Source organism: Myxocyprinus asiaticus, chromosome 45, assembly GCF_019703515.2.
Source record: "Myxocyprinus asiaticus isolate MX2 ecotype Aquarium Trade chromosome 45, UBuf_Myxa_2, whole genome shotgun sequence".
In the NCBI taxonomy this organism is placed as follows: Eukaryota; Metazoa; Chordata; class Actinopteri; order Cypriniformes; family Catostomidae; genus Myxocyprinus; species Myxocyprinus asiaticus.
The window spans coordinates 29,177,711-29,202,584 of record NC_059388.1 but is presented as its reverse complement, the minus strand read 5'-3'; the positions used below and the strand labels follow the sequence as shown (position 1 = coordinate 29,202,584).

General features: G+C 38.7%; 1 protein-coding gene across 2 annotated transcripts; it reads right to left on the bottom strand.

The window, feature by feature from the left end:
• Nucleotides 1–100: 100 nt before the first annotated feature.
• LOC127435279 (FYVE, RhoGEF and PH domain-containing protein 4-like) lies at nt 101–24,737 on the bottom strand. 2 transcript variants are annotated; one of them, XM_051688618.1, is made up of 17 exons: nt 24,635–24,737; nt 19,624–19,740; nt 19,094–19,229; nt 15,293–15,638; nt 11,493–11,585; nt 11,093–11,238; nt 9,488–9,644; nt 6,514–6,652; nt 6,102–6,160; nt 5,746–5,892; nt 5,111–5,283; nt 5,002–5,032; nt 4,815–4,898; nt 4,437–4,562; nt 3,751–3,900; nt 3,531–3,671; nt 101–812 (listed from the first exon to the last, which is right to left on the bottom strand). In XM_051688618.1, exons 2-17 carry the CDS (start codon nt 19,649–19,651, stop codon nt 558–560), a joined length of 2,211 nt encoding a protein of 736 aa, XP_051544578.1. In that variant the 5' UTR covers nt 19,652–19,740; nt 24,635–24,737; the 3' UTR covers nt 101–557. The 2 variants fall into 2 exon arrangements, with proteins under 2 accessions (XP_051544578.1, XP_051544579.1); XM_051688619.1 differs by having other exon boundaries at nt 664–812; nt 3,531–3,682.
• Nucleotides 24,738–24,874: the final 137 nt, after the last annotated feature.

The following is a 24,874-nucleotide window of genomic DNA, read 5'->3' as shown; positions in this document are numbered from 1 at the left end:
ACACGGCTCTTGACCAATCAGCATCCAGGACCAGAACTATCTGTTTTATAATAAACAGTAAACACTGGGATGAAGTTTAAGGATGAAGATGCTTACTCAATAACTTTTTAATTAATTTTATTTGCAATGTCAACTTCCTGGTTTACAAAAAAGCAATAAAGTGCATAAATCTTAGGGACAGTAACAATGACAAATGGCATGAAAACAAAAAAGACAATAACAAGAAAGAAAAGATTAACAAATCAAAGCAGAATATGGGCTAGCTTTCATCTGATCTCGCAAATGAAGACAACAAAATAATTTTAAATAATCACACCAAATGTAATGCCAGTCTGATTGAAGTCAATATAGTGCATTATAATATTTGGGATTGATCAGTTGACTGTGAACGGTCTCCTTTGATTTTTAAACCACCCAAGCAAATACAAGATGTCTATAAATACGAATGCAAAATACAATGTGAAGTGTTTTTGTTATCATCATGGGTGTGACTTTTTTTGTGTGTATTTTAAAGGACATACACAAGATTAAAATCACTGATACATCACACCTAGTCTCTATTCAGGTATGGTCTCATGGCAACCATTGGCAAGGGCACTATTGCATGGCATCTGGCATTCCGGCATCTCTCCTATTACAGCTTTGTGGATCAATTTCAGCCAACGCTGTTTCAGCTCCTCCGTGTCGGCGGTGAAGCAGTGAATAGATTTGGACTGGCACAGGCGGAAGCTGGTAGGAGGATGATCCACGGATCTCTTGACGTCCTCGACCTGGTATCCCAAGAGCGGGATGGTACACTGTGCTTTAACATCCTGGAAAAGTCCCAGAGAATTACAGTTTTATGGCATTTAGTCCACGTGTGTTAGGTCTGAGGTCATCTATTGGCTAGTGTGGGGGTTTTCAAACTTTTTGATACCAAGGACCCCCAAATATGACAATCAGGTTGTGAGGGACCCCCTCCAAAAATATATATACAGGTTGCTATATATTTGTGTATGAAGAACAGAGAAAAAGTAAAAAATATTTTAAGTGTGATATTAAAAAGAATATTTAAATAATTCGTTTTTATATTGTTATTGTACTAAAGCCAAAATTAATTATTAAAATATTATCTGTAAGGATGCACCATATTTATCTGACCAAATTAAAATGATCGGGTATGACCATCTATATAAACTGGCAATTACAATCATTGGGTTTTCATATCGCAGTTTAGTGCTTATGATCGCATAAGCATGAAAATGCTGATATGAAAAAATAATGGTTTATTTATTACTACTTACATACATTGATTATGTTGTATTAAGTTTATAATTATTTTTGTGTGCAATATAAAGAAATACTTAACAAAATAAATGAAATCCAAAAACATAAAGCATGTCAAATATAATAATTCATAATCATAATATGTACATTGTGATTTTTATTGTTTAGAACCACAAAAACAGAAGTGGAAAAAAGTAGTACAAGCAACAGAGCAACAGTTCACACAGCACCCTCACGACATTTGGGCATTCAAGCAAAAACTCGATTTGTTTATCTAAAAAAACAGGTCCTCCACAGCGATAGCGACAACGGAACACAACACACCTGCACACAAAACAGAGAACAGAACTTACTAAACATCTCTGAAGAGTCTGTAGTTGAAAAATGTATGCATTTCTATGCCCAGCCTTATTTTTTTTACGTTTTTGGACCGGTGCCAGTTCACAGTGGACAGAGTTACCCACACGATGCCGAAAATAGAAAACAAGTGATCGATAGAATGTACCGTAGCTCGTCACAGCTGGTTAGGACAAAAACTCTTATTAACATAGAAATTATACCTTTTATCACAAGTTGTTTGCTGTCAGGTTAGGACATGGTGTGACTGTGACCTCCTCTATAGCTGCGTTCACACTGCCAGCAACATCGCACGAGACAGCAACACGATCCTATTCATTTTCAATGAGAGCACAGCGACTTCTGGCGACACGAGCTGCCGTGGCCGTTGGCGACAGAGATCGCCGTGGAGAGCGATAAGACAAGTTGAGAAAATGTAAACTTTATGCAAATGACGAGCGACATTCACGAGCGACTGCCAATGAGAGCGAAGACAGCAGAGCTCACGTCATCTGTCTCCTGACAGACTGGGGACGAGTGCATGCAAGACAGAGGAGAAGTTTCAGCGTCGTGAGGGATTTTTACTGTTCTATATAATTTGTCTCTAACCACATGCATGGATATAATAAAACAAAGTGTGTCAGAAACGGTCTGCATTCCGAGTGAGTTTGATTCATTCATTCATGATAGATTGATTGTCTTATTAATGATTTAATACACTGAACACTGTTGCACATTTTATAAAACACTCTACACTGCAGAATGTACAATTTTAGAGAAAAGGGAACTGATTCCTGGTCAAACTGTAATGATATCTTAATTTAACCAGTATTAGGTCTCATCCGTGGTCAAATTTGAATCATTGCTAGAAGTGCAGTCCTCCAATAACATTACAGCGACAAACAGTAGGAACGCCCACTAGCGACACAGATAACAGAGTCTAGCGACACCATGCCACAAAGTGGCTGGCAGTGTGAAAGCAGCTTTAGGTTCTGTTTGATTTCCGAGTACTCAAAAAAATAAGGCTGGGCATAGAAATGCATCAGCTCTTCAACTACAAACTCTTCAGACATGTTTAGTAAGTTCTGTTCTCTGTTTTGTGTGCAGCTGTGCTGTGTTCTGTTGTCACTATCGCTGTGGAGGACCTGTTTTTAGATAAACAAAACACATTTTCGCTTGAACGCCCCAGTATCACGAGGGCACTGCGTGAACTGTTGCTCTTGTGCCCTATCATGAACGTGCACAGGAGATCAGTGAACATTTTCACTAAATAATACATTCGATTTCGGTTTGTTTCTCACCAAACCTTATCGTATAATTTCATAACAATCACGAGTCTCATGGAATAATTTATTAGACTTCTGAATTATACTTTTGTGTCCTTTTTAAGCTTGAAGAGTTGGTCACCATAAACTGCCATTGTATGACATCACTGAGCACAAAATTGTTTCACAATTTCTCCCTTTGTGTTAAGAAAAAGAAAGAAAGTCATATAGGGTTATAACAACACAGGGGTGAGTACACAATGACTGAATTTTCATTTTAGGGTGAACTAATCCTTTAAGTAATGTTAAATGTATTAACCTAAAGATACATTTTTAGATTAAACTGAAATGGCAATAATGTCAAATTCGGTAAATATAGTTTTTACTTTTTTACATTTATGAACACTTTTTTTTTCTCTGAAATGTTCCCTGGACCCCAGTTTGAAAAACCCTGGGCTAGTGTACTTCTAAACATTGACAAAATACATTTTTGACATTTACAGTCAAAACTGACAATTGACAGTCTTTCTCTTCCAGGAAAACAGACCAAAAATCTTGATGACTCATCATGCACTAGACAGATTTTTGTCCAATCAAATGCCATTCAGCAGACCACTAAGAAGCATATGATATGATATGTCCCACCCAAACTGTGTTACGCACCTGTGGAGCTCCATACAGGTAAAGAACCAATGCATCATGCTTTGGAATCACACACCAGACCTTCTGACATGGTTTGGTTCTGTCACTGTACTGCAGGAAGCCGCACATGAAACTGTTTCCCGAGACCTGCGCAGCTTCAATCTGGCAAAGAACTATGAAAAGAATCAAGAAATCAATGTTTCCAAATAATGTTCACATTAAGGACCCACCAAACACATACCTCAAGGATTCCCCTTTTCTTGCCCCCCGCTGGTTCCTCAGCATCTGTTCTGCCGGACAGTATGAAGTAACAGTCCTTACACACTTTATTTAATCTGTTACTATCGTACCTCAGCGATGCCTTGTAGTCTGAACATTTATAGCACACCACCTAGAATACATTTCAAAACCTTCGTTATTTAAAGGAACATTCAAAGTTCAATACAAGTTAAGTTCAATCTACAGCATTTTCAGCAAAAAAAGCCAAGAGTCCATCCATTTCTTTTGTTTTTGGCTATTCGCATTCTTTGTGCATATCGCCACCTACTGGGCAGGGAGGAAAATTTACAGTAAAAATGACTTAAATATTGATCTGTTTCTCACCCACACCAATCATATCGCTTCTGAAGATATGGATTTAACCACTGGAGTCGTATGGATTATTTTATGCTGCCTTTATATGCTTTTTGTAGCTTCAAAATTCTGTACACCTTTCACTTGCATTTTATGGACCTACAGAACTGAGATATTCTTCTAAGAATCTTTGTTTGTGTCCAACTGAAGAAAGAAACTTGTACACATCTGGGATGTCATAAGGGTGAATCTTTTAAGTAAGAGTTTGAGTTTGTCCATAATAACTACTATTGGCTTAATTGAAATAACAAGTAAACAGAAAGTCCCCATTTAGGTAAACATTTATTAACTCACATATCCACACGCTCTGCAATGGTGTCTCCTGCGGGTCAGAGCGTTAAAAGGCTCCTTGCATTTCATGCACATAGTCACCTCGTTATCCCGAATCCAACGCGGAGCTCTCTTTCCCAACTCCTCTTTCTGAAAAACATGGAAAGGTAGATAAAAAAGTGTCTTACTCGAAAACAAAACAGTAATATATCAATTTCCCCTTCAACTCCCCTTATTCTGTGCTGTAGTTGCCCTTGGCTGTTTGCTGGGGGTTTGTAAAGCTCTACTCTATTCTTGGTGTATTAAAAACTTTAGGTTACCAGGCTTGATCTTTTACCACTATGCCAAAGCACCCCTTTATTACCAGACTACACATATACAGACATGGTTCTTTGCACTTACAGACACCTCATCCAGAACTTCTTTAGATGCCGTTTTGAATGTTTCGTTCTTCTGCTGAAAAATTTCAATGGTCTCTTGGAACGCCTATAAAACACAAACTCGCATATAAACTAAAGCCTGATCCTTATATACAGTAGGTCATAATTAATATTTACAGCAGCTTTAAGATATTAAACTACACAGTTACCTTGATCCAGTCCTCTTTATCTTGCTCTGAGCTGTAAACAATAAGTAAAACAGAAAAGATCACTCTATATTCAGAGGACATATGAGAAGTTCCAACATGCCGTACCCACCTGGCCTGCAGTTCCAGTGTTCGTTCTTTGCCTGACACCTGGAAAGTGTGAGGATAGTCATCATTGGAAGTCTCCAGTACCTTCATGCCCTCGACGCCAACCCGTGTGCGCACAGTGAACCTCTGACCCACCAGACTGAATTTGGGCACGCAGTACAACAGCATGTTGTTAAACTGCAAACAGAAGAGCAAAGCTTTAATTAGCCCTGAGAATGGCATCACTTGGCACTTAACTCAATATCAGATTGTTAGGTGCTGCGGCACTTGCTGCTTAGTGAATGGTGCTGTTTCGGACACATCATAGACATGAAAGTTTTAAATATAATGTCTGATGCAGCTCATGAGCACCACAGTGATCAAATGGGTCAGATTTCCACACTTGCTAAATTAAATATTTTTTTTAAAACAACTCAGATGTGTTTGCAGTGTGAAAAATCGCTGGTAGTATTATGCGACCTTTGGGGGTGGGGGGCATTTTGGCCTTTAGGGTAGGCAATCTCTTCTGACCTCTCTTCTGACCGGAGGGGGTGGTGGTTTCGCCTTCTGACTGGGGTGGAGACAAGGACAATCTAGGGGGGCAATGCCCCCTCCTTAGACCCGGCTATGGTGTGAAAAAGCCTTCTTGACCAAACTAACCAGGAAGAGATATCTCTCCATGGATGATGTGTTTCTAGCTGCAAGCTTCAAGATCTGTCCTTCCTTGATGAGCTCATTGGAGGGGTTCACAATGTCCTCCTCTCCTCCCAACATCTCATAGATCTCCATCAGCTTCTTCAGGTTTTCCTGGAAAACAAATTCTGAATATGAAATACATTAACACTTTTATTAGAGCAAACTTCTAACATTCAAGGAGCAAAAGCTAGGAAAGCCACATCAACTTTTAGATTCTAAAAATATATTGCATAAATAAATCCATGAATACACAAAGGGTCTGTATCCACAATAACTATTTAACTGCTGTTTCTACCAGGTTGAGTGAAAGTGTCTCTCACCATCTTGCGGATGGCCGTGTTAGAGTGAATTGCAGCCATTGAGATGATGTTCAGAGACTCTGGAAACGAGAAGCAGAAGTGATATCAGAGCTGATGCAGTTAAGTTATGGAACTGAAATCAAATTGTCGTGAGCCAAACAATATTTTCATTTTATTCTGGATGTTTAAGTTCAATTGTTCATGGAAAATGGAAGGTGCCCTCAATATGAAACTGCAGAAAGTTACATAAATTTGCATCGAATTGCGAGGAAACATTCAAATAAGAGGACAGATAAGTAATGCTAGTAAACAAGTTGGCAGCTAGTTTTAAATTGTAAAATAGAAGAAGAAATGTAACTGAATTAAACAGTTACTAGAGTAACTAATGGGACAGTTAGACTATAAATAAGGCAAAAGGAGTTGTGTATCTCACTTTCGGCCTGGCTGTGGTCCGTGTCGTCCTCTGGGAGTTTTTTCAAATAATCTTTGAGCAGCATCTCATATCGTGGAACCCGCTGCACCGGCTCTAACATATGATGCTGAAGAGTGAGATTTCCACAACACTCTAGACTCTATAGAAACATTCGACACAATTCAGTCCAGTTGTGGCCAGTCCTCAGAAATAAACAGTTATTTTGCATGTTTAATCCAATTTTGTGAACAAATAGTCTTTTTTCCCGACTGTATTAGGAGTCAAAGATATGTTAAAGGAATATTCTGGGTTTAATACAAGTTAAGCTCAATCGACAGCATTTGTGGCATAATGTTGATAACCACAAAAACTAATTTCGACTTAAAAAAGCAAAAATGGAGGTTACAGTGAGGCACTTACAATGGAAGTGAATGAGGACAATTTTTGGAGGGTTTAAAAGGCAGAAATGTGAAGCTTATTATTTAATAAAAAATTTAGTTTTAAAGTTGCTTAAATTGTTTTGTTTTTTTTGGATTTTTCCCCTTTTTCTCCCAATTTGGAATGCCCAATTCCCAATGTGCTTTTTAAGTCCTCGTGGTGGCGTAGTGATTCGCCTCAGTCCGGGTGGCGGAGGACGAATCCCAGTTGCCTCTGCGTCTGAGATCGTCAACCTGCGCATCTTATCACGTGGCTTGTTGAGCGCACTGCCACGGAGACATAGCGCGTGTGGAGGCTTCACGCCATCCACCGCGGCAACCACGCTCAACTCACCACGCACCCCACCGAGAACAAACCACATTATAGCGATCACGAGGAGGTTACCCCATGTGACTCTACCCTCCCTAGCAACCGGGCCAATTTGGTTGCTTAGGAGACCTGGCTGGAGTCAGCACGCCCTGGGATTTGAACTAGTGAACTAGCGAACCCCAGGGGTGGTAGCTGAGCTACCCAGGCCCCCAAGTTGCTAAAATTGTAATGTTTACAGTCGTTTTAGGGTTTTAGGGTATATGGCATTACATTTTCATGGCAACCAAGTTTTAAAATTGGCTATAACTTTACACAGAAAAGGTTAGTAAGCATTTTTATCACACTAAAATCATGTTAATATTGTTTTCATCTTGAGGCTATACTTTTGAATACTTTTAATGTTTACAAATTGGCCTCATTCCTTTTTTTATTGCAAGTGTCTAACTGAAATCATTTTTTTGGAAATCAACAATTTTTATGCCGCAATTGCTGTCAGTTGAGCTTAATTGTATTGAACCCTGGAATATTCCTTAAACAGTTGCTGTATATATTTCCAGTAGAGCTGTCAGAATTAACGCGTTAACGCATGAAATTAATTAAAAAAGTTTAACGCCTACATTTTTCTTAATCGCAATTAATGCATTGACTGATAATACAGCATAAACACTGGTGTGAAGGGCGGAACCTTTGTAATGTGACCGCCTGGAGTCATTACACTGATGCACACGCCATTACGCCAGAGTCCTTCTACCAAGGGAAGCCTATAAACTTAGCATAAAACAGCATAACGCAGCGGTCCCATAGACATTCTATTGGCGGTACTGTCATAACACACTAGTTGACCGTTCTGCTCTCTCCTATGATAGAACCCTATTTGATGCACAAAACAACCCCAGATGGGACTTGTAATAAGTATTTTTCAGCCTTGGTAAGTGTGTTTGTTTGCAAGGGCTTTTCATGGTGAGTTCAAAGCGCCGTTTGATGCAGGCGTTGCTGCCCTGACGTGAATCATGAACGCAGCTTCACGATTGCTGTAACAAAGTGGATGGCCACAGTCTACCGGCCGATTTTAAGGGATTTAATGCCCATTACAATAAAAATGCAACCTATATGGAGCCTAGTTCTTTCAATTATTCAAACTCCCACTTAGACTTTGAAACGTTTAATGTTACTTGAATTGGTGATATTTTAGTGCATTTCTACATATATTGTGGAAGGCTTTGTTAGAAACATGTTAGTAAAGCATTATATTGCTACATATTGTTTTGTTTTCTTTCTTAAAATGGAAATAAATTAATTTTTACAAGAAGTACATAAAGTGTCAAATTTCAGCACTTTTAAAATCTGCGATTAATCGCGACTAACTACCAAAAATTATGCGATTAATCACGATTAAAAAATTTGATCGACTGACAACGCTAATTTCCAGTTTATGCCTCTCAATGGGAATAAAAGGTCAAGTCGAGCACATTGTGGGAAACAGTATCTCATGCAGTGTGCTCTAGCGGTTTACATATAGAAAATGTTCATACCGTGCATAGTATAAATACTAGTTTTACAGTATGAAGAATAATTAAGTCACTCCAAACATACTGTATTATACATGTTTTGGCACTCACAACTTAAATACTGTTTATTTAAATTAGTTGTCTAGGTAAATGCACAAACTCACATACATGCTGAAGACAAAATTTTAATGTTGCAGTATTATTAATCATCAGTTTTATTAATCACTGTTAATTGTCATCAGTATTCGCAATCATTTAGTAGCATTATTGATCATTTGTATTAGTTTTATTAAACTTATGTCTTTATGTTATGTAATATGCATGCTTAAAGCCCAGTGTAAGTCAAGGTTGCATATGTAAGCTTTATATAGGTTGTATGTGTAAGCTCTTACAGCCATATGTTGGTTGTATGTGTAAGCTTTCCTTATATGAGTTGAAGTTGCATGTGTTGATGTGTTTTACATTATAAGGGGACTAGGGGTTATTTTAAACTACTATGATATGCTTAAATACATCCTTCAAATGTACTTTCTTCAGAGAAAGACAGAGACCGAGAGAGACGAGGAAGATCGAAAACCATTGTATGACACCACAATTTAAATTTAAATGATCACTTTCTCTCCTATGTCTGATGACTAACAGAATTAATAAATGTACTTTTTCTTGGCAAATTTAACTGGTGTGGCTCTGTGACTTCACAACGGGGAAAAGACATCAATTTAAAGTCTTCACACGTGCACCTGTATGTCCTGAATGATGGCGTTAAACTGCACCGATCGCTCCGTCCATTGCTTCAGCAGATCCATTGCGTTGTCAAAGTTTTTCACATACTCTGCGTACATCCTCAGAAAAGGGGCGAGCTGTGCTAAGATGTCCCCGATACGGGGTGTGGATTCCCTGCAGAAAGACAGAGAGATCAGATATACATGGATGAGCCAAAACATTATGACCACTCACAGGTGAAGTGAATAACATTGATCATCTCCTAACAAGGCCACATGTCAAGATCTGGGTAGATTAGATGGTAAGCGAACAATCAGTTCTCGTAGTCAACGTGTTGAATGAAGGAGAAATGGGCAGAAGTAAAGACCAGAGTGACTTTGACAAGGGCCAAATTGTTATGGCCAGATGACTGGGCCAGAGCATCTCTGAAATGGCAAGGTTGTGGGGTGCTCCCGGTTAGCAGTGGTGAGTATCAACAGGGGTCCGAGGATGGACAAACCACAAACTGGCGACAGGGTGTTGGGTGCCCAAGGCTCATCGATGCAGGAGGGCATCCCGTCTGGTCCAAACCGACAGAAGGTCCACTGTGGCACAAGTCACAGAACATTTTAACGAATTATGGGAGAAATGTGTCACAGCACACAGTGCATTACACCCTGCTGCGTATAGGGCTGCATAGCCGCAGACAGAGAGTCCATGATGACACCTGTCCACCATCAAAAGTGCCTTAAATGGGCACGCGAGCGTCGGAACTGGACCTTGGAGCAGTTGAAGCATGGAGTGTGATGCTCTGGGCCGTTTACATGTGTGCTGTTTACCTGGGGAAATGATGGCACCAGGATGCACTGTGGGAAGACGACAAGCCGGTGGAGGGAGTGTGATGCTCTGGGCAATGTTCTGCTGGGAAACCCTGGGTCGGGCCATTCATGTGGACGTCAGTTTGACACGTGACACCTAAGCATCATTGCAGACCAGGTACACCCTTTCATGGCAATGGTATTCCCTGATGGCAGTGTCCTCTTTTAGCAGGATAATGCACCCTGCTACATTGCACACATTGTTCTGGAATGGTTTGAGGAACATGATGAAGAGTTCAAGATGTTGACTTGGCCTCCAAATTCCCCAGATCTCAGTCTGATTGAGCATCTATGGGATGTGCTGGACCAACAAGTCCGATTCACGGCGGCTCCACCTCGCAACTTACAGGACTTGAAGGATCTGCTAATGTCTTGGTGCCAGATACTACAGGACACCTTCAGGGGTCTTGTAGAGTCCATACCTCGGCGGGTCGGTGCTGTTTTGGCGGCACGCAGAGGACCAACAACGTATCAGGCAGGTGGTCATAATGTCTTGGCTCATGAAAACTCACTGTAAACATTACTAAACAGCAGGGGCCATAATTAACCTTTTTTTTTTTTTTTTTCAATATTGCTCTTTAGAAATCATTTTTGACAATGTTACACATTATTATGTAGTATATTTGTCTAACACAGAGGCATAAGTCCAAAAATAAGACAGATATACATTCAAATGGATTAATACCAACTGCTAATCATCAATTTCTCAAAATCAGACCAAAACAGGAGTTTAATCAGTGAGATGTCTGACAAGTCAATGCTCACCACTGGCTCATCCGTGTCTCCAGATCAGGCAGGAGGAACTGGTTGTGGAAGGTGTAGATGGATCCCACATTAGAGAAGATGCCCTTCACAACATCTAGCGGAAACATTCCCTTCCCAGCTTCCTCTGTTAGTTTAGCACAAAACACCTGCAAACACACACAGTACACACTCATTATGATCAGCCACAGTAACCCAATCATTATTTGGACACTTGAGTCACACTTGAACATATCTGAATGTCATTAGATAACAAAATATCAAACCATGTGGCATCTGCAAGCAAGGTTTGATTATGTGTATCTAATGTAATGACATCTATACATTTTTAAGAGTCCCAATACTTTTTGGGGCTAGAAAGAGTAAGAATCATTTCTCAAGAACTAAATTAACAATCACTGACCTGGTCCAGTAAATGTAGACGGGCTACATACGCCCTCTCCGTCTGTAAAAGTTCATTGGCTATCTTATAGAGTTTCACTTCTTTAATCTCCTCCTGTTGAAAATAACATGTTATTTCCTGTATTCTTCTTAGAAGCATCTCTGCTCTTTGTGTTCTGTGGTCCTACACTTGTGTCTACAACTAATGTTAGAAAGCTATTCTATCTAACTTCATTCTGAGTGGAAAACAATGTGTAGACTGGTGGATTCTGATAAATATAGACAGACAGACAGCAAAAAGTACACAATGCTAGATTCACAAGACAAAATAATGCAGGGTTTGGAGGAATATAATGCAAAACTGAACACCCTGCATGTATTAAAGTTCTATTTGCTAACACAATGGATGGCAAGTGGCTGCAAGGGTATTGCTATGCATTGCTAAAATGTTCTGGGGTCGTTTTAAGTGCATTGCTATGAAGTTGCTAAGGTGTACTGAGTGGATTCCAGGGTGTTGCTAAGGTGTTCTGGGGTGGTTTTAAGTGCATTGCTATGCGATTGCTAAGGTATTCTGTGGTTGCCAGGGTGTTGCTATCAGTTGCTAAATTGTTCTGGTTGATTTTAAGTGCATTGCTATGCGGTTGCTAATGTGGTCTGAGTGGGTTCTGGAGCATTGCTATGCAGTTGCTAAGGTGCTCTTGGTGGTTTTAAGTGCATTGCTATATGGTTGCTAAGGTATTCTGAGTGAATTAAGTGCTTTGTTATGCGGTTGGTTGCTAGGGCATTGATATATGGTTGTTAAGGTTTTTATGAGTGGTTGCCAGGGCATTGCTATGCGGTTGCTAAGGTGTTCTGAGTGGTTTTAAGTACATTGTTATGCAGTTGGTTGCTAGGGTACTGCTACGCGGTTGCTAAGGTGTTCTGGGTGGTTGCCAGGGCATTGCTATGTGGTTGCTGAAGTGTTCTAGTTGATTTGAAGTGGTTGCTAAGATGGTCTGAATGGTTTCCAGGGCGTTGCTATGCGGTTGCTAAAGTGTTCTGAGTGGTTGCCAGGGCATTGCTACTCGGTTGCTGAGGTGTTCTGGGTGGTTTTATGCACATTGCTATGAAGATGCTAAGGTGTTCTGAGTGGTTGCCAGGGTGTTGTTTAGGTATTCTGGGGTGGTTTTAAGTGCATTGCTGTGTGGTTGCTAAGGTGGTCTGAGTGGTTGCCAGGGCATTGCTACGTGGTTGCTAAGGTGTTCTGAGTAAATGTAAGTGCTTTATTATGCGGTTTGTTGTTAAGGCATTGCTATATGTTTGCAAAGGTTTTATGAGTGGTTGCCAGGGCATTGCTATGCAGTTGCTAACTGGTTCTAAGTGGTTTTAAGTGCATTGCTTTACATTTGCTAAGGTGCTCTGTGTGGTTTAAAGTGCATTGCTATATGGTTGCTAAGGTGTTCTGAGTGAATTTAAGTGCTTTGTTATGCGGTTGGTTGCAAGGACATTGCTATATGGTTGCTAAGGTGTTCTGAGTGAATTTACATGCTTTGCTATGTGGTTGGTTGCTAGGACATTGCTATTTGGTTGCTAAGGTGTTCTGGGTGGTTGCCAGGGCGTTACTATGGAGTTGCTAAAGTGTTCTGGTTGATCTGAAGTACATTGCTATGCGGTTGCTAAAGTGTTCTGAGTGGTTGCTAGGGCATTGCTACGTGGTTGCTGAGGTGTTCTGGGTGGTTTTAAGCACATTGCTAGGTGGTTGCCAAGGTGTTGTGAGTGGTTACCAGGGCGTTGCTATAATTATAATAATAATACATTTTATTTATAGGTGCCTTTCAAGACTCAAGGATACCTTACAGACATAATCAAGTTTACAATAAAAGAACATAAATGATAAATAAAAATCCAATCTTCATAAATAAGAGTTATTTGTATTAAGCTAATTTAAAACGGTGGGTTTTGAGGAGGGACCTGAAAGTGGAAAGACGATCACAATTACGGATATCTGGCGGTAAAGAGTTCCAGAGTTGTGGAGCAGCACTGCTAAAGGATCTGGACACCTTAGAAGTCAAACAAACCGAAGGTATCACAAGAGAGAAAGAGGAACAGGATCTAAGAGTACAGGTAGGAGAATATATATGAAGAAGATTGATAAGATAGGAAGGTGCTAGGCTATGAAGAGCCTTGAAGGTCAATAACAGAATCTTATAATCAATACGAAATTTAACAGGGAGCCAGTGAAGTTGTTGGAGAATAGAAGTTATATGGACAGAGTTAGGGGTTTGTGAAATAATCCGTGCAGCTGAGTTTTGGACCAGCTGTAATTTATGCTGAAGATTTTTGTGGTACACCAAATAGAAGTGAATTACAATAATCCAAGTCGGACGTGACCAGAGTATGTACGAGAGTGGCAGTGCTGTGAGTTGAGAGGGAGGGGCGAAGACGATTTATGTTACGCATGTGGAAATATGCAGACCGGGTAATATTATTTACATGTGCTTCAAAAGAAAGAGTGCTATCCAGAATGACACCCAGACTCTTAAATTTCAAACAGGGAAGGACAATGGAATTGTCAGTTGTCAGAGCAAAACTTTTTGATTTGGCAAGATTAGACTTAGTACCTACAAGAAGAACCTCAGTTTTATTACTACTGAGTTTGAGAGAGTTACAAGAAAACCATGATTGTATTTCAAGTAAACAGTTATGAAGGGAAGATGGTGGGAGAGAAGAATTTGGCTTGGTGGACAGATAGAGCTGGGTGTCATCTGCATAGCAGTGAAAGTGGATTCCAAAAGTCCTAAAAATATAGCCGAGAGGTAGAAGATAGATTATAAATAATAAAGGGCCCAAGACAGATCCATGTGTAATACCAGTAGTAAATGGAGAGCACTGTGAACGAAAATTTTTCAATTTAACGAACTGAGTACGACCAGAGAGATAAGATTTTAACCAAGCAAGAGAAGTGCCACTATTACCAATGGATACTAATCTCTCTAAAAGGATGTTGTGTGAGATCGTGTCAAAGGCTGCACTTAAATCAAGAAGAATGAGTATAGGCAGAAGTCCTGCATCAGTTGAGATTAACAGATCATCAGTGAGTGACTAGAACTGTTCATAAACGTTATTAGTAAGAAGACGTGTGTGGACCCGAGAAGCAACTATCCTTTCTAAAATTTTTGAAAGAAATGGTAAATTGGAGATAGGTCGGTAGTATTTGTGGGTCTGAACCAGGTTTCTTCAGTATAGGACTAATCATAGCAGTTTTAAAAGATGACGGGATTTGAAGTGCATTGATATGCAGTTGCTAAGTTGGTCTGAGTGGTTGCCAGGGCATTGCTCTGTGGTTGCTAAAGTGTTCTGAGTGGTTGCCAGGGCATTGGTACGTGGTTGCTGAGGTGTTCTGGGTGGTTTTAAGCACATTGCTATGCGGCTGCCAAGGTGTTGTAAGTTGTTGCCAATGCATTGCTATGCGGTTGCTAAGGTGTTCTGAGTGAATTTAAGTGCATTGTTATAAGGTTGGTTGCTATGGCATTGCTGTATGGTTGCTTAGGTGTTTGGGTGGTTTTAAGTGCATTGTTATATGGTTGCTAAGGTGTTCAGAGTGGTTGCTAGGGTGTTGCTATGAGGTTACTAAGGTGTTCAGGATGTTTGAATACATTTAGGTGCAATGAATTTGATGTTCTGAAATGCAGTATAATAACTCACTTGTTTGTCTTCATCCTTCTTCGTGTTCTGCTTTGTGGTTGCTAGGGTGTTGCTATGAGGTTTCTAAGGTGTTCAGGATGTTTGAATACATTTAGGTGCAATGAATTTGATGTTCTGAAATGCAGTATAATAACTCACTTGTTTGTCTTCATCTTTCTCCATGTTCTGCTTCTGTTCATCTGTGAAGTTCTCCTGCCATTCAGTATCTTCTTTGTGGTTTTGGTGAACACTTTCACTCTTGCTGGTGTCCAAAGGTATCTGGAGGTGTTCTGCGTCTGTGTTGATCTCTTGCTTTTCAAATTCACCCTCCCCTTTGACCTCCTCTGACCACCAACCTGACCAATCAGGCCAACGGGAGTCCTGTGAGAAGACTTTATCGAAGACACCGTTTCCTTGCTTGCCTTCAAAGTCTGAACATTCAGGGTTAACTTGATCTTCTAGGAGATGTTTAGGTGGAGAAGAACCTGGTGTAGGTTTGGTGACACTGAAAGGGAGGTAGAAGAGAGTATTAGATAAGGAATACTGTGTCAATGTCAAGCAAAGCACTTTAACAGGAATTGAAAGTGTAGGAGGCGGAACAGAGGGTCACAAAGTGAAATGAGGGGGTGAATTTCTCCATACTGCCCTATTTAAGAAGCACACATACACCCGCTCGCACAGGACTGTATAGTGCCTTGATTTGCCATGCAACAAAAAATAAGCTAATTCTGACTTTATATTTCGCAATTGCAATTTTATTTTAACTCGAAATTGTGACATTGTCTCATATATACATACTTGCAATTGCGGGAAATACAACTAAAGTTCTAATTACAAGAAATAAAGACACAGTTACGAGAGAAGTCAGAATTATCTTTTTTTTTTCTGTGTCAGGACCAAGGCATCTTAGGACTGTGATAGATTTTAAGTTAAAATCTATATGAATGTAAAATGGCAAGTGTATACACTGATGAGCCAAAACATTATGACCACCTGCCTAATATGCTGTTGGTCGAATGCGTGCTGCCAAAACAGTGCCGACCCACCAAGGCATGGGATCTATAAGACCCCTGAAGGTGTCCTGTGTTATCTGGCACCAAGACATTAGCAGCAGGTCCTTCAAGTCCTGTAAGTTGTGAGGTGGAGCCACCATGGATTGGACTTGTTGGCCCAACACATCCCACGGATGCTCAATCTGATTGAGATCTGGAAAATTTGGAGGCCAGGCAACACCTTGAACTCTTCATCATGTTCCTCAAATCATTCCCGAACAATGTGTGCAGTGTGGCAGGGCGCATTTTCCTGCTGAAAGAGGCCACTGCCATTAGGGAATACCATTGCCATGAAGGGGTATACCTGGTCTGCAACGGTGTTTAGGTAGGTGGTACATGTCAAATTGATGTCCACATGAATGGCCGGACCCAGGGTTTCCCAGCAGAACATTGCCCAGAGCATCACACTCCCTCCACCGGCTTGTCGTCTTCCCACAGTGCATCCTGGTGTCAGCACTTCCCCAGGTAAACAGCGCACAAGTACACGGCCATCCACGTGATGTAAAAGAAAACGGGACTCATCAGACCAGACGAACTTCTTCCACTGCTCCAAGGTCCAGTTCCAGCGCTCGCGTGCCCATTGTAGCTGCTTTCAATGGTGGACAGGGGTTATCATAGGTACTCTGACTGGTCTGCGGCTACGCAGCCCCATACGCAGCAGGGTGCGATGCACTGTGTGTTGTGACACATTCCTTCTGTAACCATCATTACATTTTTCTGTGACTTGTGCCACAGTGGACCTTCTGTCGGTTCGGACCAGACTGGATAGCCTTCGTTGCCCTCACGCATTGATGAGCCTTGGGCGCCCAACACACTGTCAACGGTTTGTGGTATGCCCCTTCTTGGACCACTCCACAAGTGGGAGCACTCCACAAGCCTTGCCATTTCAGAGATGCTCTGACCCAGTCATCTGGCCATAACAATTTGACTCATGTCAAGTCACTCAGGTCTTTACTTCTGCCCATTTCTCCTTCATTCAACATGTTGACTAAGAGGACTGATTGTTCACTTACCATCTAATCTACCCAGACCTTGACATGTGGCCTTGTTAGGAGATGATCAGCATTATTCGCTTCACCTGTGAGTGGTCAAAATGTTTTAGCTCAGTGTATTTAGGTGCTTTTTTGATTAGGTGCATTAAAAATCACATTTTTCCTTTGACATTTATAAAGAGTCCTGCGATTGACAAATTAATTTTTAAAAGTACAAATATTCAATGTAGTCTCTCAATTAATACAGGCCAGGACTAAAAATGGTTCAAGGAACGAAAACCGAAAACAAGCACATTTTTTGCAGAACATAACCAAAACTGGGAACAAAGTCATTTTTAATTGTTCCAGAGAGGAAATGTTATTTTTAAACGCTGGTAACTGGTTATAACCAGTTAATTTTGTTCAGATCATTTTCTCCATGAAATCAAAGACCAAAGGGTTTATTACAGTAAATTTTTAGAATTAAACCACTTCATGTTACCCATAAAAATGAAACATGCTTTGATCCTGAAAGAAACAGCTGCAAAAATCCACCACACAGGAAAAAAAATTAATTGTTTATTTTTAGAGCTGTCATAGTTAATGCATTAAAGCATGCGATTAATAACTTTTAATAATTAATAATTTTTCTTAATTGTGATTAACGCATTTACCGTTAATACAGCATAGACACTAGTGTGAAGGGCGGAATCTTTGTAATGTGTCTGCCAGGAGTCATTACACTGACGCACACACCGCAAACAGACACGCAACAGCGCCAGAGCCGTCCTACCATTTATAGCCTACAAGCTTAGCATAAAATAGCATAACGCTGCAGTACTGTCGAAACACGCTAGTTGAGCGTTACGCTCTCTCCTATGATAGGGCCGTGGATGTTGCTATCTAGATAAATAAAAGAATCTTCATGTTGAGTTCAAAGCGGCACTCGATGCTGGTATTGATGCTCTGAAGCGAATCATGAACGCAGCTTCATGATTGCTGTAGCAAAGCTGAAAGGCACAGTCTACTGGCAGATTAATATCGTGGAGTATTACAGTTTAAAGGATTTAATGCCCATTGCAATGAATATGCAACCTATGTGGGGACTAGTTTTTTCAATTAGTCAAACTCCCACTTAGTCTTTGGGGAATGTTTAATGTTACTTTAATTAGTGCTATTTTAGTGTAATGTCTTTATACTGTGGAAGGCTTTGTTTGGAAAATGTTAATAAAGCATTATATTGCTAAATATTGTTTTCTTTTCTAAAATGGAAATAAATTAATTTTGACAAGAAAAGAAGTATATATAGTGTCAAATGTCAGCACTTTTAAAATCTGTGATTAATCGTGATTAACTACAAAAAACTATGCAATTAATCGCAATTTAAAAAAATTGAATCGACTGACAGCACTACTTATTTACGCATATTTTGGTGAGACAAGTAGCTTATTTTCAGGCTTGTTTTTCCAGACCAGGTCACTTGTTTCTCTTGAAAGATCTGGCAACACGTAACTGGTATTTCACCCACCCTTATCAAAGACTTTTAGTTAGTAACCGTTCTTTTATTTCGTTCTAACTGGTTACTATTTGGAAAGGAGGCTGCGGAACACCCAAACCGGAATAAAAATATACATTTGCTGCTCACAACGAACCGAAATGAAAAAACCTTTTGTTTTTAGTCCCTGGCCATAAAACTGCATGCATAATTATTTTAAAAAGAGCAAAATGCTGTTTAAAACAGTTTTAGATGGAGTATAGCATTTCACGTGTCAACTTTCTAAAAGTACTTTTGTAAACTGAAAAATAATTTTTCATTTTTGTTATTTCATATTTCATTGAATTTGATGACTTTACACTTATTTTAAAACTTGGAAATATTTTTTTGTAATATTTCTCATGCAAACACACACACACACATAAAGCATTACATACTGTACCTTTTGTCAGATTGTCTGTAGTATTTTGACACAGCAGTTGTCCTCCCTCGACTTATATTTGTCACTGTTTCCTCCTTATCCATGATGTTCCCAGTTGAAATCTTCATTGGACACTGGAATTTTGGTTTCGGAAGCACTAAAGTGAAAGAGAATCTTATGGTCTTATCTAATACACATAATACTTGTCAAAACTTGTCATAATAATGTATATAAGACATAATGCTTTTCTAATACTATATCCGTTTGGTTTTGAGGTTGTTGATAGTAGTAGCTACAAAGATCACCCATGAGTCTCTATGATATTCTGGTCTCTTGATATGACTCTATTTAATGTAAGTCTATGGCATTTTTTCACTCATTTTATCATCTGCACAGCGACAACCATAAATATAATTCTGAAAAACCCCTAACCCTCAGTTTAAGCAGTAATAATAGTGATGCTTGCCTTAGCAAATGCCACTAGTTATGAAATATACAACTCAATATGCTGGTGGGTTAGCAACGTAAAAGTTTTTTAGATGTTGACGTACCTGTTGGAGGAGGCATTGCTGAGACCATGTACACAACGCTTTTCCTTAGAACTGAAGTTCTGTCTTTTAACAAACTCTTGTCTGTACCATCACACTGCCTGAGGCTTCCAACATCCCCTGTCGACACACACAGATGCCACCGATACACTCAGAATGGAACAGAAAGGCCATAAACAACAGAGCCTTCAGTTCTACAAGAGCACTGTTTACATCCAAATGTACAGTTTGAACCAAGTGATTTGAGATGTCTTAAGCAATAGAGTGGCCTACAAAGTTTCATTTTAATAGCATTTAATGTTTATTGAATGTGTAAAAGTCATTTGAGTGATCAACAACATTCACTGAATGCGAGTCCACACTGAAAGCAACATCTCAATGGTTTCACTGTTTGTGCATTTAGTGAAAGACGCTGCTTCCTCTATTCTCTGCACCTCTTATGCATTCAGCAAAACAGCAATTAAAAAAAAAAAAAAAAACATACTGCAAATCTAAAACCAGTTCATAACTAATCTTAAATTAGGATAATTTATGTGGATTCTGTTCTTTATACACAAAGTCCAACATTGTATTTTTTTGCAATAGCTGTTTGGGAAACAATTGAACGTAAAACCATGCATTCAGGCAAGGGTCAATTATGTAATGATTAACTGAAAGTCTGAACTGTATTTTTCATAAATGTCTGGTCAGGGTATGTTGTCACCAAGGCTATAATAGTTTTACATTTTTAATTTAGTTTTTATTTCTATTTTGTTTTAAATTTTTTCGCTGCAGTTTCGTTTTGTTTGTTAGTTCTTTGTTAGTTTTAGTTTAGTTTTAGTTTTTCATTACAGGTAGTTTTTATTTTAGTTTTTATATCCTTACAATCATCCATGCGATTATCTAATCGGCCAATCGTGTGGCAGCAGTGCAGTGCAGTGCATAAAATCATGCAGATACGGGTCAGGTCACATCACATCACATCAACCATCAGAATGGGGAAAAAATTTGATCATTTTTACACATAATTTGCAACACTGGAACTTAAAAGTTAAAATACAATTCCACATTTTCACATTTAAGTGCTTGTACTATTTAAAAAAAATAAAAAATAAAAATACAGCTGTATGAATATGACCTGCAATCTCTTATTTAACACTGTGGCCATGGGAAAGTGAACATTTACAGCAAAATATTTCAATTCCATTTTCACATGTTGTGCAAAGAAATAGATTGGCTTTTTTCAGCTTGTTGAACATGCGTTTTCATTTTGGCATTTTTTAAGCACCAAGCATGTGAGTTGTTGTCATGGTAACCAGATTCTGATCGGACTGATAGAATGAAAGTATCGTCACATAATCGTGCAATGCAATAAAATATCTTCCCTGCAATCGATACCAGACACGACACAAAGAAGGACGTTGAGGATATTTAATTTCAGATAAAAAAATCAGTGAGCCTTACAGCTGAAACCGGGACTTATTAAATTTTTTAGAGAAGTCGGGACCGACTGCCGGTCACCCTAGTTTTCTTCTTGCTTTGCTTCTCTCCGTGATGTACTGCAGTGATTCCCTCCGGCTCTCTCTTTGATAATGTAATGAGGGCAATAGACATCTGCTCGTGCCATCTTCATGTTAAGGTGATGGTGGGTTTAAAGGTTCAAAAACCTGTCGCAACAAATACGAAAACGAAAGATAATTTTTATTTCTACCACCCCTGGAGTCGCGAGTTCGAATCCAGGGCGTGCTGAGTGACTCCAGTCAGGCTTCCTAAGCAACTAATTGGCCCGGTTGCTAGGGTGGGTAGAGTCACATGGGGTAACCTCCTCGTGGTCACTATAATGTGGTTCGCTCTCGGTGGGGCGCGTGGTGAGTTGTGCGTGGATGCCGTGGAGAATAGCGTGAAACCTCCACACACGCTATGTCTCCGCGGTGATGCGCTCAACAAGCCACATGATAAGTTGTGCGGATTGACGGTCTCAGACGCGGAGGCAACTGAGATTCATCCTCCGCCACCCGGATTGAGGCGAATCACAACATCACCAAGAGGACTTAAAGTGCATTGGGAATTGGGCATTCCAAATTGGGGAGAAAAAGGGAGAAAAAAATATATATATATTTTTTTTTATTTTATTTTAGTTTTTTCAGAGCCATGAAATTGTATTTTATGAATTCACATACAGTTTTTCCAATTATGTTTATTTTTATTTATATTTCAGTTTACGAAAATGTTTTTTTTTACATTTAGTTTTAGTTTTAGTTTACGATAATAACCTTGGTTGTCACATATATTTTAGACAGTAAAATAAAATATATAGTGTATATTTTAAATACAGGTAGCCTTTTGTAATTTTAGGTAGTATTTCAAGATATATTCTTCTTAAATCAGTCTCATTAAACAACAGGTTCCCATTGTGACAATGTGCCCCGCTATAGTGTCAGTATGGGTTAAATGAACTGTATCGCTTAAATATAACTGGGTTGTTGACAAATAGGATCATCCGAGGAAATAAATAAAAAGATAAATCTTTTAAAAATCTAGTTTAAAACACATGTCAAGTTTGTATGAATGATTTTGTTTCATAGATTTAAAAAAAATTATATAATGGCTTTGAAAAGGTCAGAATACATGATATATATATATATATATAAAACTTTAATTTCAAAGGTTTCACATTTTTCCAAGGTAATATTATATATATTATCTCAGGGTTACTCCATTTGACCTGAACAAAATGTGCCTTTTTTACAATAATGTCAATATATATATATATATATATATATATATATATATATACACACACACACACACACATATATATATTATTTTTAAAACATTTTTTTATTATTATGCAGTCATAAGGGTCTAAAGGGGTCCTGTTTGTTTTATAATTGATTTTTTTGTTTAGTCACAACAACAAACTGGCAACTTACATGTATTTTGGTTACACTGCATGACTTAGATTTGGTGGTTTTTCGAATAGTAATAATATTTAAAAACAAAACATTTTACTGCTTATTTTTTCTAAGAAATAATAATAATTATTTTGCACTACTCATGCCAACATTTCTTTTTTCAAGAATTTCAGCTTTTAGTGAAACTTTGATTTTTAGCACAAATTAGCGCAACGTCATAGACTCGGGAAATGTTTTTGAGGTAAAGACTTTGCGGTTTGTGTCTATAAAGCCCTGAGAAATATTCACTGGAGTAAGAAATGTGACAGCTAGCCACAGTCTACCTGGTCTAAGGAAATTCTGCAATTTGTTCTGACATAATGCAAAAAATACACAGATCAGTCACTCTGAAGAAACATGATTTTGTGAAAGCCTCTGCTGCTGACTGTTATACACTTCCTCAGTGTAATTTCTCAGTTCCTCAAGCTCTGAGTCAGTGACAAAGGTCCATCTCTGTGTACCTTTACAAGCAGAAGTTCCTGGATCCACAAACTCTCAATCTCATGAGAATCTAAACAGAAACTTCAAAATGCTCAAAGCTTGGTTTAATATAAGCAAACCACACTATTAAAAGTTACATTGTTTGTGTAACTTTTACACAAGCAATGTGTCAATCAATGTGATGAGGCCAATCTACGCCCTTGATGACCGCTAAACTATATTATTCACCATTGCTCCAGACCACTGATTCACTTCATAGCTGCGCTACTGTAGTTTCTAGAGGTAGATCGATATATTGGTTTTACCGATTAATCGGTGGCAATAGTTGCTTTTTGGAACTATCGTCTATCTGCAAAAATCTCTTCCAATAGTTGCAGATAGTTTTTTTAATTTTTATTCCTCATCAATAAACCTCATCTTGTGAAATATTATAAATATAGATTACGGCATTTATATCGGCTATCGGCCATCCTGCACGCTATATATCGGTATCAGCCAAGCTGATTAATCAGTTGATATCTGGCCATTTTGCAATTATCGGCAGAAGTTTTATCTTAGTGTCAGTTCCAAAATTTGAGTAAATACTGTGTGAAATAAGTGTTTGTTTCACTTTAGAAATTTTGTGCACAGTTGATTTGCTGTTGTTAAACTTTATTATCGATGTCTGTATTTATATCGGCTATCGGCCATCCTGTGAGATAGATATCGGTATCGATATCGCGCACTGAAAAACCAACATCGGTCAACCACTAGTTAATATTAAAGGAAGACCAATATATTGTTTTTACTGATTAATCAGTGCCGATAGTTGCTTTTTGGAAGGTTTTTTTTTTAATCATTTCGTCATTTCAAAATAAGAGTCCACAGTGTGTTTTGAGCTTGTTTATCTTAAAAGTCCTGCTTTATGCATCAAATCTTCATTTTTTCCTGGTTATTATTGGGATTTTGTTTGAATAATAAACTGCATCTGGGATTTTATTCATTTTGGACTCTTTGTCTTTACCTGCCATAGTAAAGAAAGAATAAGACATTTTTTGACATTCTATAAATCGATTTTATAAACTATTGGCCGATTAATCGGTTATCGGCCTTTCCCACCACCTTAGTTACTGGTATCGGCAAAATCCACTTTCGGTCAACCTCTAGTTCATATTTTTGGATTATGACCTGTATTCCTTACACAACAGTCAACATCACCATATTCATATATTTAGCAGACTGTATAAATCTACAGCAGGGGTTTTCAAACTTTTTGATTCCAATGACCCCCAAATATGACGATCCCCTTTCAAGGAATCTCCTTCCTAAGATATAAAGGCAGCTATATATTTTCATGAATAAAAACCCATTTATACTGTGTGAGAAAAATACCCTTCCAAACATAATAATTGCCTTTTATGTTGTCATTGTACTAAAACTAAAACAAAGTGCTTGTTTGGTGTTTAATTTCTTACTTTTAAAAACTATGAAAGCAGAATGAAACAGTTATAATATAAAATTCAATTAATGTGTTATTTTTATTGCGTTACACCTACATAATAAAAATCTCAAGTTAACGTTTACTAAAATTTTTTGAAAACACCTGCTCTACAGTTTATGTTGAGGTAAAAACTAATACACAAATGCACACACACACTGACCTGATCTCCACTCACACACTGCTCTCTTGAATCCTGTTTGTACAATGTGCACATGATTCCCCAGATCACAGTTTTCACTCACTGTATTTCCCTTTTTTCTGCATGAAAGCATGTGGCTGACTAAGAGAGAAATTTACTAATTGTGCAAGCCACTGCTTACATTCAATTCCAATCAAGTCTGATCCAATCAATTTGATAATGACTATTAATAACTTTATCTTCAACTAAAGTTATTAATAG